Source organism: Typopeltis vanoorti, chromosome 19 (genome assembly GCF_054136105.1).
Source record: "Typopeltis vanoorti isolate ZY-2024b chromosome 19, IOZ_Tvanoo_1.0, whole genome shotgun sequence".
Taxonomy (NCBI): domain Eukaryota; kingdom Metazoa; phylum Arthropoda; class Arachnida; order Uropygi; family Thelyphonidae; genus Typopeltis; species Typopeltis vanoorti.
Window position 1 is genome coordinate 95,616,921 of NC_143567.1, and position 17,609 is coordinate 95,634,529.

General features: G+C 34.6%; 1 protein-coding gene across 1 annotated transcript in view; it reads right to left on the reverse strand.

Moving 5' to 3' along the window:
- Positions 1-17,609, reverse strand: part of LOC150096371 (putative ammonium transporter 3) — a 62,182-nt gene that overhangs the window by 37,838 nt on the left and 6,735 nt on the right. Inside the window, exon 3 of the mRNA XM_090409044.1 lies at positions 3,443-3,992. Within this exon, the coding sequence (XP_090265170.1) occupies positions 3,443-3,992 (550 nt within the window). The remainder of the gene's footprint in view (positions 1-3,442; positions 3,993-17,609) is intronic.

Below are 17,609 nucleotides of genomic sequence, written 5' to 3' on the forward strand. Positions count from 1 at the left end.
AGAAAATCTACCGTAGAACCCATACTATTTCAGACATTAAATATATTGTGTTAGGGTTAGGGATGAGATGGCGGCACTTGTTGAGCCTTCTCTTCACTGCGTGCTGCTTAATCAGTGATAGCCTTGGGCCTTCGATCTCTCATTGGGTACCAGTGGAGATTGAACTGCCCACTCAGTTTCCAAAAGTTAGATAGGGCTAAAACGGCATCTCCTACTCCCTATATATACGGGAAATAAAAAGGTGTTAGCTGATTTGTTTTATTCATCGCTTCTTCCGGTTGGTTCATGAGATTCAAGAAGTGTTTTGCACTGCATAATGTGAAAATGTATGGGAATCTGCAAGTGTTGAGAAGGCTGCCAAGGAGTATGTGGAAAAATTGGATAAAATTATTACAGAGGAAAATTATTTGCCACAACAAATATTTAATATGGACGAGACGTCCTTGTATCGGAAAAAAATGCCCGAGCGGACATTCACCCACAAAAAGCTGAAATCTATACCTAGTTTCGAAGCTCTTAATGCCCGTATTATGATTCTGTTACAGATAATGTGGCTGGATATAAACTGAAACCATTTGTGATATGACACAATGAAAATCCACAAATCTTGAAAAACATTAGGAAGCATGCCAGTTCATTATCAGAGCAATAAAGTCGTGGATGACTAAAATATGAAATTTGGCATATGAAAAAAAGACATTAAAAAAGTTTGTGCATGATTTTGGAAGTGTGTAATTATGATTATTATTATTATGTGACACCTCCAGGGAGTCCAAGGACTCATCGAGGGAGAGTGTGCCAACAGCATCGAACGATTAAACCCCTTCCAACTACTAACCGCGCTCAAGCGTGCTTAAATTTTTCCGTAAGGTTGTTCAATTGGTAGAGCAGCAGAGGCTCTACCAATTGAACAACCTTTGCTGACAAAAAAAAATAACAAAAAACTTCCCATGCCGGGAACTGAAATAGTGGGCCTAGCAAACAATCTGAATCTTGAAGTGAATGATGATGACATAGTTCAACTCATAGAAAGTTCCCCTGAAGAGTGACCCCCGAAGAATTCGATGAAAAAAACTGTTGCAGAAGAGGAAAAACGAGAAAAGGAAGAGGGAAAAGAGAAACAGGAAGAGGTAGTTAAACAATTTACAGTGAAGTGTCTTGCAGAAATGTTCTTTGCAATTAACGATGTTCTCACAATGGCTGAAGATATGGACCCCAATATATATATATATATATATATATATATTAGGGGTCAGCAAACTATGGGCCAAGGAATGGATCTGACCTGCTGCCCACTATTATATTATATTATATGCATGGCCCATGAGCTAATGGTCATTGAATCTGATAATCAAGAAATTGTTGCTTCATTGTTCCATAGTGTTAATGTGATACGGTAATACCTAATACCTAATCACTTGTGTATGTTGTGTGATTCCATGGAGTACAATCAGCATGATCTCATTCAGTGCAAACTTTTGAATGCCATGTATTTCTTAGATATATGCATCACGACTTTATGCTGGTGAATACTGAACCCTCGATGAGTCCTTGGACTCTCTGGAGGTGTCAAATAAAAAAAAATAATAATAATATACTCGTAATACTAATATTCACCATGTTAAAAGACATTTTTAATGATTAAATGCATAAAATCATATCAAAAACAAGGCCTTACTTGATGAGCATTTGCAAATGATTTTTATGGTTGAGAACACTTAACTTTGAACTCCAGTTCAGTATAATGATGTCACAAAAAATAATTTCATACTTCTCATTAATTTCCCCAAACTGCACAATTCTGTATTTTGTTAATAAAATTTTGTAAGTTTTGTTTTATATATATATATATATATATATATATATAAGATATTGGAAAGATAACTTTAGTAGGCGCTGATGGTATTAAAGTGGCTGAGTCAGATGTAATAGTAGAGTTACTGAGTGACCACTTTTCAAAAGTCTGTCACCGAGTGAGAATGTAATGGCAGTATTTAAATGCAAATACTGCTGTAGGTTTGGATGGGATATCAGCTCGGATAATACTTGAATGTGCAAAAGAATTGTCAACGCCTCTTAATTAGCTATTTAACCTATGTTTGAGCTCTGTTAAAGTCCCTAGGGAGTGGAAGGAAGATAAAATAGCTGCTTTGCATAAAGGAGTCTCTAAGACTGCAGATGAAAATTACAGACCAATCACCATCTCGAGAGTGGTGGTAAAAGTATTGGAAAAGTTGGTCAAAGACAGAATTCAGGAATGGGTGGATAAGAATGTGATACTCTATGGGTCTCTATATGATACTCTAAGCATGGTTTTCTTAACGGTCGGTCTTGCCTTAGTAATTTATTAACTTTTTATAATAGTTACAGCTGAGTTGGACAAGGGGAATGGCTACACATTGACTCTGCTGAATTTTACTAAGGCTTCTGAAGGACACCCCATGGAATAACAAGGGTGTGCGAACCAGATTTTTCGCGTGGAGAGTGGTGAATGAATGGAATGCGATGGCTGATTCAGTTGTCAGTGCTTCGTCTGTCAGTGAGAAGAGGTATGACAGATATTGTACGAATAGTTTGGGTCTTCCGAGTCTACTGACGCTGTAGACCCAAATTGCCATGGAGTTCCTAGACTCATGAATCTATGAACTTCATAACAATAATAATATTGTCTGAAATACTGTGAGTGTTGTGGATACTTTTATTGAGTAGCATAAATAACCTGCCTTCCTGGGATTTATAAACCCAACTTGCCTGCTTAGAGATCGATTAATTTTGGAATCTGTTTTTTGTTTGGAATTAATTTTTGGTATCTTTCTAAGCCTTTCTGGAAAGAAAGGTTTAGAAAACTATTCTCATAAAGCTAAATAGGCCTTTAATTGTTTATACGAATATTTCAATTACTAATAAAAGCAAAATAAATCTGATTTGTTTATTCCTCAAAGAAAGTAGACAGAACTTTTTTGCCCTAACTTCGACCAAGCTAACTAGGGAAGTAGGCAGCTAGTCCCCAGGGTTACTGGTGAAAGCTACAGATTTACCAAAGAGCCGTAGATTTTATAGGTGATGAGATAATAGCAGAAAATTGCTGCCATTACATATTCCTAACCGTAATTAGTACTTGTTTGAGATAGCGTTAGTTTGAAGTTTTTCAGAATTGTTGTGTTAAAAAACCAAGTTCCAGGAGAAATATATATATTGTACTATATACTACAATGCTGCACTGACAACCGTGTATATTATTTAAAGTAATATAACTGATTTTTTTTAACCAGTTTTATTTTACCGTTAGTTTTATTTATTTATTTTTTTTAAAGACGATTATTCGTTTAAATAGAAATGTTGAATGTGGAGTTTTCGTGCAATTTCGTGTTCAATATTTTATTTAAAAAAAATTAACTTTTTCCACTTTATTAAAAATCATAAATGAGCTAAAGAGCATTACCAGAGTATAAACATCCCCAGGAGGGCATTAGTTGGAGAGGCCATTGGAAGTGGCTCAGTCCCATGCTCGTAGCGTCCAGTGCGCGGTTTTACCATCGCTGCGGCCACCAATGCAGATGATCCACCCACTAAATGTACTGCAGAACATCCAGCAATGTCCACTACTTGGAGAGAATTGAGGAAACCGTGCTTCCCCCAAATCCAGCCCGCAGGTAGACAGTAGACAAAGGTATTGATGAACGAATAGATGCAATAGGGCACAAAGTTAAATCTTTCTGATATGGCCCCAGAAACTATTGTAATTGCAGTAGTGGCAAATGACAAGTGAAAAACGTAAGTGGCATATAAAACCCCCATCTCTTTATCGGATGTATCAACAAAGTAGTAACCAACACCAAAGAAAGGGGTAGTGCCTTCATCTGTACCGTAGCTCATGCCATAACCGAACATCCAGTAGCCTAGTCCTCCAAAGATAACATCAGCAATATTTTTGAGCATGATGTTCACTTCGTTCTTTCTGCTAACACATCCAGATTCTAGAAGAGCAAAGCCTATGCATACAAATAAAATAAAAAATTCACATAAATTATTTTTAGCTATCAACATTTAATATAAAAGCAAATTAGAAATGTAACCATTTCAAATTATATATTGAAATAAAACTAGTAAATGTAAAGTTCCAGAGAGAGAGAGAGAGAATTAAGATGTTAGAACTGAATAATTTTAAAATTGTGTTTTACTGACATGTTTTGACAATGATTCAATCACTGATATTTCAAAAGTGAAACACATGGACTTTTAATTTTAACACTAACATTACGTAATTATTCCCAGAATTCGTTGATGTCGCTAGTGCAGCATGGTATTCTTACTTGCGTCTTAGCGGTTGACTATGTTATATTTTATTTTTTTTGTTGGTGTGATATTTATGAACGTATTTGGCAGTCTTGTGTTGTGTAGAATAGAATTAATGCATTTACAGTTGACTATGTTATATTTTACTTTGTGTGTGTGTGTGTGTGTGTGTGTGTGTGTGTGTGTGTGTGTGTGTGTGTGTGATATTTATGAAAGTATTTGGCAGTCTTGTGTTGTGTAGAATAGAATACAGACAAATCGGCCCTTCAGAACACACGCAATTTTCAGACAAAAAATACTAGTTGTGGTAGTGGTGGAGGTGGGCGATAGATGGCGTTGATGGAGATGATTCGTAGTAGAGGTTCGGTGTAGTAGTTGAGACAGTTGTAGGTATCCTCCCGCGATGAGTCTTCGGACTCCTTGGAGTTGTCACGAATAATAATAATAATAATAATAATAATAATAATAATAATAATAATAATAAAGCAGGCAAGAAACTGAAATAGCAGCCTAAGTTTCAGGAAGTGAACTATGAAACCAGAGGAAGGTAGTGTTTAAAACTAGAATAGTCAAGAGAATTTCTTTATAAGGTAAGCCTAACTACAATTGCTACTATATAGCGATTTTTTTTTCTTCAGGTTGCTCATTTCTATATATCTTTTGTTATAATTTATTATTATTACCTCATGACATCTTTAAGGTGTCCAATGACTCATCGAGCGAGGGAGCTACTCTACAGCTCTTCGTCTCCACCATTTAATCTATCAACTACACGGAATACCACAACCACCACAATCAACACACAAAGCCATCTACTACCCACGACTAGTATTTACCTTGTTGTAAGATTTTAAATTAAATATAACGAAAGCTAGCTTTTCATATTGATTTTATTTTTAGGATACTTTTCTTAGGTTTATAATAGTAATAAGAATTGCATTAAATTAAATTTAAAAAATGAAATTTAATAATTAAAAAAATAATTAAATAAAAACGTTTTCTTTATTGGAGAAGTGTATATATATATATATATATATATATATATATATATATATATATATATATATATATATAGTCGTTTGCACCTACAAGTAGTGCAAGTCTGGGCGACTCCGTACGTAGTGCAAGTCTTAGGCAACTCGTGGTAAAGGTGGAATAAGCTCTTATCACTATTCTTAGTATTTACCCATAATGCAAAGCACATCTCCTTGAGGAAATGTATGATGCTATGCATTAAAGGCAAAGAGCCACTACCCAGACCGGTTTCGACCTTTATTATAAAGTGTATAAATATTTTACCAAAACAAGTTTCCATAAGGTGCTTTGACCTTATTTTAAATAAAAATCTCAGGATGAGAGATAGATGTAGGAAGTGTTTGCTTACTTGGGAAATGGATTAAACCAAGTTTATATTTATATACATATAAAATAGCTTGGTATCTTTATCTTTAACGTATATTATACCCAAGGTAAAAAAAACTTCCTACATCTATCTTTCAACCTGAGATTTTTATTTCATAAGGTCAAAGCACCTTATGGTAACTTGTTTTGGTAAAATATTTATAAGCTCTGTACATTATTTCAGACATTAAATATATTGTGTTAGGGTTAGGGACCACGAGATGGCGGCACATTTGAGCCGTCTCTCTTCACTGTGTACCGCTTAATTAGGATAGCCTTGGGTCATCTATCTCTGATTGGGTACCAGTGGAGATTGAACTGCCCACTCAGTCTCCAAAAGTTAGATAGGGCTAAATGGCTTCGCCTACTTCCCGTATACGGGAATAAAAAGGCGTTAGCCGATTTTTTTTTGTGGTATTTCTAAGCCTGGCTCCCACTGGTGTGACCTCAATAAAGGTCGAAACCGGTCTAGGTAGTGGCCCCTTGCCTTTAATGCATAGCATCAAACATCTCTTCAAGGAGATGTGCTTTGCATGAAGGGTAAATACTAAGAATAGTGATCAGAGCTTATTCCACTTTTACCACGAGTTGCCTAAGACTTACACTACGTACGGAGTCGCCCAGACTTGCACTACTTACAGGCGCAAACTTGACTTACTTGTCTGTTTGCTTACTTGGAAAATGGATTAAAACCAAGTTTATATATACATATAAAATAGCTTGGTATCTTTAACTTATATTATACCCAAGGTAAAAAAAAAATGCCTACATATATATATATATAAGTAAAGAAATTCATGCTATTGAGAACCTATAATATAATATGCAGGAATTTAACTTAACCTCCGTACAGTAGCTAGGACTGCAGAATCCTAGGAAAGGCCTGGATTTGAATCCAGCTAACGACGTGAGGAATCTTTATAAGGACTTTTAATTAAAAATGAGCTAGACGGTCTCTTATGAAAGCAGCAGGATTTATTATCTAATACTCAGGTTTTTACTTCTGCAAAATAGGCACACCTCTGGAGAATACACAGCAGACAGTATACTGGTCTTATATAGATCTCATACAGAGATGACAGAGTTTTTAATCCTGCAAAACAGGCAAACTGGCCAGATGAACGCATGCCGTTTACAGTTATTATGCATTGACCGCATAAACTTAGTGACTTCAGCCTTTATGCCAGGCAACTGCAACTGGTTTCATGGTTTTAGTTTTTTCTACCATAACTTAAACCTATTCGACACGAGTTCTTTTCTACCGTTACTTCCAAGTTTGTAACCTATCACGAAACGAAGTTATACGAAAAACCAGAAGTATCAAGCATTAAGCAACTGTATCCTTTATGCTATAAAAAATCTAAAGCGAATAAACATTAAAACAAATAATATTTCTGTTGCCAACCAACAATTCTGAACGAAAGCACGTGGGAAAAAATTATCAATAAAGTCAACACAAAGAATTCTGTATTGTGCTATTTTTTTCTTTAGGAAAGAAAAAAAAAGCACTGCTGTAAACACTGTGTACATGCAACACAAGGTGCTGTAGACATTATCTACGTGCAACACAGAAAGCCTCATAGGACAGGTACAGGATTGGTTCACAGCCAGAAAACATTCTAGTCTGCATTAAAAGTTAAACTATAGGAAGAAAATAAATGTTGATATATTTTGAAGAGAATAATAATATTAAATCAGAAAAAAATGAACTGATGCTTTTTTCTCCCCGTATAGGAAGTAGGCGGGGCCGTTTTAGCCCTATCAAACTTTGGAGACTGAAGGGAGGGACAGTTCAATCTCCACCGGTAGCCAATCAAAGATAGCTTGCCCAAGACTATCACAATTATTATTATTACGTAACACCTCTAGGGAGTCCAAGGACTCATCGAGGACACCTACTCTACAACTCTCTGTCTCCACACTCAATTCACCAACATGAACCGCAACTACCATCATCTACACCAACGCCATCTACTGCCCATCATCAACACTATTATTTCCACAAAAAATCACAAACATCCATGTCCACGGTGGGATTCGAACCCGCAGCCTTTTGACTGGAGAGTGGATATGCTCACCACTAGGCCAACCAGACCGGTATTATACATGGCATCTGGTGAAGAGAAGTGACTGAGAAGTGCCGCCATCTCGTGGTCCCTAAATCTTAACACTATGTTTACAGTCTGAAAATAGTGTGATTTCTGTGATCGATTTTTTTTTTTTTTTTTTTTTTTTTTTTTTTTTTTTTTTTTAGTTTACAGGACGAAAAACCAGTTTCCGGAAAGTGATCGACTAATTCAGGAACCGGTCGAAAAAATGGCTTAGAAAAAGTTGATGACTAGAATAGAACTTACGATGCTCTTTCTTCGGGTGGTCTAGCGCCGTGGGAGACACATGCCACTTCCACTAAGCTACACAGGCGCTTGAATAATAATACTAAGGATTTATTTTTTTAAGATGATGATGATTTCTAATTATTGACATAAACTTTTTGAAATTTAATCGTCGAAATTTTAAAAATATCACAGAAAACACAGACGTTATTACTTTATTTGTTTGCATATGTTTCTGGTTTTTACATGCTAAAAATCGAATCACTCTGCAACATTTTCTGGCTAGTAACATGAATATAGTTAGCCGTGCTATACTGTACCTGGAGTATCCATCAAAAATCTATTATGAGTCAAGTTTGTTATTTCCGAGATATTGTGAAATTATACTTTAAAATAAAATTATAATAAAAACATTAAAATAAAATTAGTTTTGAAATCTGTAGTCAAAATAAAATTTTCACTTTGGTAATTGATACTTTATAGCAAAACCACGTTTTTTAAATTCTTTTGCTCTTTTTAAATTAATTATATGTACTACCTGAACTTAGCAGGCCATTGCACATCTTTCTAAATGAAAATAAAATGGTTTGATGTAAGATCAGGTGGAAGACAAGAGTGTACACTGTCTCCAGTGGCGGATTTAGGCACAGGCGGAGGAGGCGGCCGCCTCGGGCCCGCAAGGGTAGGGGCCCCCGGCCCGCACTATATATTTTTTTTAAATTAAAAATTTGAAAAACTAATATTCCATTTTGTTTCAATTTTGTCTTAATTCTTGGAACTACTGTCTGCGCTGCTGTTTAATTGTAAATATATAATAAAATAAATTCTATTTTCATTTTTGTTTTCCAAATCGACCGCTTCAAATAAAGGCGGTATAAACGGTTAAGGAACCAATGAAATTCTTGTAACCTTCAGTATCCTTTATCCTTTGTTGTGGTTCGGTTGTTGTAATTGTAATTATAAAATAATTGTTTTCAATATATATGCATATTTAATATTTTAGCCATGAAACGAACGTACTTGTTCCGGGGCAGAAAAAAGAAAACGACGAAAGGAAAAAGAAAAATTAACGCTCTCTCTCAAAAAAACTCTTTAGAGGTTTTTTTTTTTTTTGACTTCATCTTCATCTAAATTTCAGAGCAACGAAGATCTTCAACCAACACGCGATGAACGAGACGAAAAAGAAGAAATGATAAGTCTAAAAAATGATAACATAATAGAAAACGCTGAACGAAATGAAGAAAATTCTGCGAAGGAAGAAGAAGGTGCCAAATATGACGAAACAACCGACAATGCTGAACTTGAGATGTGCAAGACACAGAGGAAAATGCTGAAGAGAAAAAGATATATATATATATATATATATATATTTTTTTTTTTTTTTTTTTCTAAATCTACGCAACGAATTTACTTACAGACAGTTTTGCCGATACAAATTCTAAACATATTAAAAGAATCAGCGACACAAGATGGTCATCACGAGCTGGTGCCGTATCTGCTTTGCGATTAAATTATAAACATATTAAAACTGTTCTTATTAAAATAGGCGAAAATGAACTTGAAAAACCAGATAATAGATTGCAAGCCAAAATATTGTCAAAATATTTCGATAAAATTGCAGTGTTATCAATATTATGGGATAGATTATTGCAAAGAATAAAGAACACAAGTCTTTCGCTTCAAGAAGTTCAAACACACTTGTTGCAATGTATAAAACTTTTAAAATCTTTGCATAATTTTATAATGGATGTACGAAATGATTTTGAAACCATAGAACGACAAGCAAATCTATTAACTGATGAAACAAATTATGAAATAAACCGGATAAAGAAACAAAAAAGACATTTTGATGAATTAAATACAGCATCAAATAACACGAACGAGACAATTCTAACAGGTGGCAAATTGTTCATCGTAGAAACTCATAATATGATTTGTGATAGATTGAGTACCGAAATTTCCACCAAAATTAATATGTATTCTAATGTGTTAAGTCATTTTCAATTACTTTTTGATCACGATGTGAGTAAAAACGACATAAACGATTGCATTTCTAAATTGGGAAATATATATAAGAATGATATTGAAATTAGCTATTTCAATGACGAAGTACATCATTTCTTTTTATTTATTTTATTTTATTTTTTTTAACAATGCCTATTTGTAATGCTTCTGCAGACAGATCTTTTTCCGTCCTTAAGCGTGTCAAGAATTATTTAAGAAATTCATTGAGACAAGATCGACTATCAAATTTGTCACTAATGTTTATTGAAAACGGTGACGCACCCAGGGAGGGGGCTAAGGGGCCCTTCCCCCCAAAGAAAAAGGAAATAAACACTAGAAAATTTTCCGAAAATCTTTTCCTAATTAAAATTCTTTTGTTTATATATATATATTTTTATTAATATTGTGATCCAAAAGTGTATTCGTAAATCGTCTACTCTCCCCCCCCCCCCCAAGATTAAATCCTGAGTGCGCCACTGATTGAAAATTCTGTATTACAAGAATTAGAATTTGATTTATTAATTGACAAATTTGCGGCTGCAAAAAAGGTGAAAAGTGCCAGTATAATTTCATAAAATACTTACGTACAAAATACAGACTGTACCTGAATGTGATTATAATATTATCGAATTGTTCCTATAATATGTAATATATAATTAAAGTTACCTACCTATTTTCATATTTATATATATACAAAATATTTTATAATTTTTGTTGTGAAGTAATTATTGTTATGTATGTATGCGTATGCATTGTGCAATTATACATAAAATATTAAAAAAAATTAAAATTAATTATTTGTAACTTAATAATTTAAAGGGCCACGAAAATCGCAAACACCTCGGGCCTCTTAATGCCTAAATCGGCCACTGATTGTCTCCACTCTTATTCGTCATGTCCGTGGATCATATTATGAAGGAAAATGACATTAAACCTGACATCAGAACTGGAAAGGTTAATCCCAGCTCTACTTTTGCAAATGTCGCTATACTCCTAAAATAAATCCGATAACAGTCTACAGGATGCCTTAACAAAATTGAATGAACAAGTCTAGCATGGAAATCAGCAATGAAAGACCAAGACTGTGAATTTAGACAGAACATTGAAAGCATCAGATGTACTGACTGGAAAAAAATATGGAACAATTTTTAGTGAAGATAGCAAATTAAATATGTAAATAGAACAACAGAAGAAACAAAACTGGTGCGGTAGGGAATCAACTGAATACGTTTATGTGGAACAAGATAGAAATTAGTCAGAATGTTTGACTATCTGCATACAAGACAGTGCTCAAACCAGTTTTGACTTCTAGATCTCAGAACTGGGTAAAAAATCAAACAGTTGATCAAAGACTAATACCACAGATATGAGAATTCTGAAAAAAAAAATTAAGAGGAGCGAACAGATAATGAGTTCTAGAAATTAATATTAAAAATGAATATATTAGAAAGAAATTCTACATTGTTAACATTCAAGGTGTGAAGAGAGTTAATTTCAGATTTTGTGGTCGCTTGAACAGAATGGGAGAGGAAAAATTAGCAAAGCAGGTGTTTGATGACTGGTCTGCATGAAGAAGGCCTAATGCAATTAGAACTGCCTTACAAGACCGAAATATATGATCTGACATTATAGGAGTCCTGATAGATAATTGACTAATTTGGAGGAAACTTGTCGAAAGAGTAACGTAAGTTTTTCATGCACTACTATAATAGTATTCTTCTTCTTCTTCTTCCTTTCCAGGCTTATAGGCCTGTTCCGGACTTAATCCCATATTTTTAAGGGTCTTCCTCTGCATCGAGTACCTTTTGGGTGGTAATTTAGAATTTGTTTATGTATTCTGCTTCTATTCATTTTTACTATGTGTTCTTTCCATTTTTCTCTATAGCAAATCACTGTTTTATTTAGGGAGGTTGTAATTCCAAGTTTTTTTCTGATTTCTCTGCTTTTCGTTTTATCCATTATTGTGACTCCTTCAGTTCTGCGCAGAAATTTCATTTCGGATGATTCAATTCTTCTTTCATCTGCTTTTTTTATTGTCCATATCTCACTGCCATAAAGTAAGGTTGGTTTAGCTACTGTATTGTAGATTCTTATTCGCGTGTGTTTTTGTACACAATTGGGTTTAAACATTTTATTTATAATGCCTGTTGCTTTTAAAAAGTTTGATATCTTTGGTTCTATATCAGCTTCATTTTCATATGATTGTGCAACCTAAATATTTGAATGAATTTAATTACTCTATTATTTTGTTGTTTATTACTATTTTGCTTCTTATTGTCTTATTGGATTAGCACCTCTGAAGGCCATGACTTTTGTTTTGTCTGTTGATATTTCCATACCATACGCTTTTATCAGATTATTTAGACTGCATAATGATTTTTGTAGTTCATCTTCATTATTTCCAAGGATTATTTGGTCATCAGCAAAAAGAAGAGTAGCTAATCTGGTGTTACGGTTTATCTTGAATCCTCCTTCATTAGTTATCTTCCATTCTTTTATGATTTTATCTATGTATATATTAAATAAAACCGGTGAAAGAGGGCAACCCTGACGTACTCCTCGATTTATTGGTTTCCAGCTTGATGTTGAATTATTGTACTTCACACAGATATTTTATTATCTTGATATATATTATATAAGCCTCTAAAGCACATATGAGCAACCCGCGGGCCGGATCCGACTCGCTACTTAGTTTGATCTGGCCCTAATCTATTTCAGCGAAGTTTGTCTGATTCATGGTGGGAGAAAACATGGTGTGTTCTACTAACTCACATTAAGCTGACGTCATATGACTTGCGCAAAACACACTATGTTTTTTCCAACCAAGGTCTCGTTCTCACTTTGATTAGCGGCGTTTCTGAACGTGTTACAACGTGTCAGTTCGGTACTTGCGTTGGTGTTGTGCTTTGTTTAGTGCCTGCATTGATGTATGTTCTGTTCGGTGCCTGCGTTGATGTTGTATTCTGTTCAGTGCCTGCGGTGTAGAAGACAGTTTTGTTTGACTGAATATCGCTTATAAATTTGGGATAATGTCAGAGGTTATTGCAAAAAAAAAGAAAAGTAGATGCAGAGAATCGTCAATTTCAAGACAACTAGACGGAGGATTATTATTTTATTCTGAATAAAGGTTTGCCTGTATGTTTGCTGTGCAACGAATCCGTACAACGCAGCACCACAGCATTGTCAGAGCCAGCTTTGTGGTAAACGAAAAAATCGCTAAGCATTCTAAGTCATTTGGTGAAGGAGAAATTATAAGAATGTCTGCTGGATGTTGCAAGTATAATATGTCCTGAAAAGAAAAAAGACTTCGAGAACTTCGAGAATATTTGTTTGTCGAGATATCATCAGCCATAATTTCTGATGTTAATTATGGCTGATGAAATCGAAAAAAGTTTAAAAGAGAAGATTGCTAGATTGGAAGCATTTTCAATTGCTTTGGATGACAGCACCGGTGCCTCCGATACAGCACAACTAGCAATATTTATTCGAGGAGTTGATGCGGATTTCAATATCACAGAAGAATTATTGGCGCTTCTGCCGTTAAAAGGAACAACTACTGGTGAAGATATATTTGAAACAGTCAATACAGTCTTTGAGAGATTTGGGCTTAAATGGAGTTTACTATCTGGCATATGCACTGATGAAACTCCTGCAATGGTTGGTGGACAGAAGGAATTTATTGGAATAGTTCATGAAAGAGCAATAGAACTACAGATCCATCCGGAAAATTTAACACATTTTCACTGCATTATCCACCAACAAAATCTGTGTGCAAAATCGATTAAATTCACAAATGTTATGGAAGTTGTAGTAGCCAGTAATAACTTTATTAAGTCACGTGCACTTAATTACCGCCAATTTAAGGAGTATTTGGCAGACCAATTTTTGGATTATGAAGATGTGTCTTATTATTGCGAAGTGAGGTGGTTGAGTAAAGGTAAAATGTTAAAACGATTTTATGATCTGAGACAAGACATTGCAGATTTTATGGACATAAAAGGAAACACAATTAACCAAGTAAAAGTTGATGAGTGGGTGTGTGATTTAGCATTCCTTGTTGATGTCACCGGATACCTAAACGAACTGAATCTTAAATTGCAAAAACAAGGACAATTGGTTCATGAACTGCATGGACATGTCAAAGCTTTTTGTAATAAACTAAGATTGTTGGAAAGTCAAATAAGAGCTAAAAATTGTTATCATTTTCCTACTCTAGCAACTCATAAAAATATCCCTTATAATTGTTATGGAGATGAACTGAAGGCACTAATAGAGCAATTTGATACAAGGTTTGCCGACTTCAAAAACAAAGACTCCACATTCGCTATATTTGCTCGTCCGATGGATGCTGATGTAAATAATGTGCCAGAAAACTTACAAATGGAAGTTATTAAGCTTCAAGCGGATTTAGTGCTAAAATCACAAATTAACAACATTGCTTTGACGGATTTTCATAAATGTTATTTGATGGAAGAAAAATATACAAATTTACGCGCTGTTATATCGTGTTTTTCTTATATCTATTTATATAAATCCTATCAGCTGTGCCATTTGTTATAACTTCTTATTTATTTTATCTTTAATTCTTATTTAATTTAATCATTTATTCTCCTATATCTTTCCTTTTAAACTTCATTCTGTACTTAATTCGTTTCTTTTACTTAAATCTTCCCCCCTTTTAAACAAGCAGTTCTTTGGCCTCTCTATAATTTAACCACCTGTAAGTTACTTAATGTCTGGGGCCTTGTTCTTGTATGGGACGTGACCATTAACATATCTTCTGAGACAGTCCACCTGATAAGCATTGAAAAATTTATATTTTAACTGCGCCAGCCAATACCGAGGATAGATGAGACTCTTATCCAGGATGGCTCTCTCAGAATGATACACAGTAATTAAACTATAATAAAATTTAATCTCTGTCCACTAAATTCTTACATGCAGTCATGGTCCGCTTTGTTTAATCATACACGTGGGTTCTTCCCGCTAAGTTCGATAGTAATTTTATGAGTGGCTGTTTGAATTCATATACTAAATCAGATCAGGCAAGTATTAAGAAGCATATTGATTAATAAAAGACATTATACAAGTAAGCATTACTACTAAGTAATCTGAATCATTCTCAAGTAATATCTTTGGTTCAATACTATTAAACAAAATACATGAACAAACTTGCTTGGACCACCTCTATATGCAACTTAACATTATCTCATTAACACTTATCACACTTTCTACCCTCACGTGGTCACTAGTTATATTATCTAACACATTACTACTAATTCATACAGAATAAACATGGCCTTTCTAGGCAGACAGTTCTCAAACAAAATGGGCCTATGCCAAGTTGTAGATAGTATCTTAAAGTTCCATGAAATAAGTCCACTACACAAAATTGTTTTCTAGAAAGCACACAATTCCTCAACTGAAAAATATATCACGAGAGTCTACGTTACCATCACTGGAATGATACTCAATGTTTTCTTCTGCCTTGTCTAGAACATCAAGGCTTCTTCTCAGTCTACTATCCGTCTGGTCACCTACTACACACTGTACAGCCGGATTCTCCGTGGGAAGGAAGATATGGCTCAGGGATTAGCCAGAACGGACGGATCTACTTGGTTCTTCCATCGCACGACATAACACAGCTATCCTAGTCCAAGGAAATAGCTAGCCCTACTTGATACGCTACGACAGATGCCTCATATCTCTCACGACCACCTGGAACTTCTCCGTAGGTGCGGACTGGACCAACGTCCGAGCGATCAGGAAACCGGAACCAAAAAAGGCCTCGAGTGGGGGTTGCTTGACCCTTTTGTTTTCTTTCTCTTCTCAGCTATAGCGATGCCCGCCATCGCGGTCACGTGGGTTTACGTCACGGCGTCCAGCTCCCTCTATTACATCGCACGTACGCTTGTTGTGTTTTTCTTGAAAAGTGCTCTGGTTTCTCTTTCTCATAACTCCCCCCCTCCCTCGGTATACGTAACACTGGACGGTCAAAAGGTGACCCTTGGACTCTGGCTTACAGGTTTTGCTACCTTATAACACATGAAATGGGGTTCTTAAATGAATTTAACACTTTCATTAATTTCTTTATCTGACTCTTATGCACAACAGGTTAGGTCTTACAATTTTCTTTCATTTGTTATACAATTTCTTACTCCTAATTTAGTGTTATATACAAAAAATTACCTTTCCAGTATATAGCCAACACACCACATTCTCTGCCTATTTTTAAATAAAGTTGTTCCTGAATAATTCATGTTAAATCTTCTTTCTTAGTTTATTCAGGACACAACAGCACCTTTTCAAGAAAAATCATTTGTCTTTTCGGCAGCACATATATGTGTGAACAGTATTTTTCGAGGATGAAATACAATAAATCAAAAATTCGGACAAGAATAACGGACGAAAACCTCGAAAATTCTATGCGATTATCCTTAAGTAATATTAACGTTAATATTGATAGTTTCGTAGTTGAAGCACAAGGCCAATCTTCACATTAAATTGTTATGTCGTTCATTATATCATAAAATTTATGTAGAGCTTTATACCAAAGCATTATATTACAAATAAATGAAATATGAAGTAGCAACTTGTTTTTTTTTTAAAAAAAAAAACTTGTTTTAATTCATTTAATATTAATTTATTTCATTTAATAGTTTGGTCCGGCCCTTGTTGACTCGGAGACAGAATGATAATTTGGCCCCCGAACTAGGAAAGGTTGCCGATGCCTGCTCTAAAGAGTTGGTTTGGTATTTTATATTCTTTTAGGATTTCCCATAGTTTGTCTCTGATAATTTTATCAAATGCTTTGATGTAATCTATGAAAGCTATGTATGTTTCTATGTTCATTTCTCTGTGTTTTCCGATTAACAATTTTAACGTAAATGTGGAGTCTATGCAAGACCTGCCTTTTCTGAATCCATTTTGTTCTATTAATTGTGGGTCTATTATACGTTTAAGTTTATATGCTAAGATTTTTACATATACTTTATAACAGGTACTAAGTAAGCTGATTCCACGATAATTATTAAAATCAGATTTGTATCCTTTTTTGTAGATGGGAATAACTATTGCTTTGGTCCAATCTTGTGAGCATTTTCCTTCTTTCCAGATCATATTATAAAAGTTAAGTAACCTGAGTGAGAATTCAAGTCCTGCATATTTGATAAGTTCCAAGTTTATATTGTCTTCTGTAGCCGTTCTTGTTTTGCTTTGGGTTAATGCTTCTGTTAATTCTTCTGGAGTGATGTTTTCCAAGTTATCAGAGCTGTTTACAAAGGGTACTTTTCTGTTTTGAATGTTTTCATCATACCATAGATCTTGGTAGTAATTTTGCCACGTTTCTATTTTAATGGTATTAATATCTGCTTTTTCTTTAGTTTCATTGCTTAGATCTTTGAGGATTTTATATGCATTAGATCTTTTGAGGGTTAAATAATTTTCTTCAGAATCAAAGCTTTGCAAGCCTGTAAAAATCATTTTTCACATATTAACTTCATCTGTTGCATTATTAGCAAACGTCATCAACTTCTAGCCATTAATCATAGTTTCCGGCGCCACAGCAAACTACGT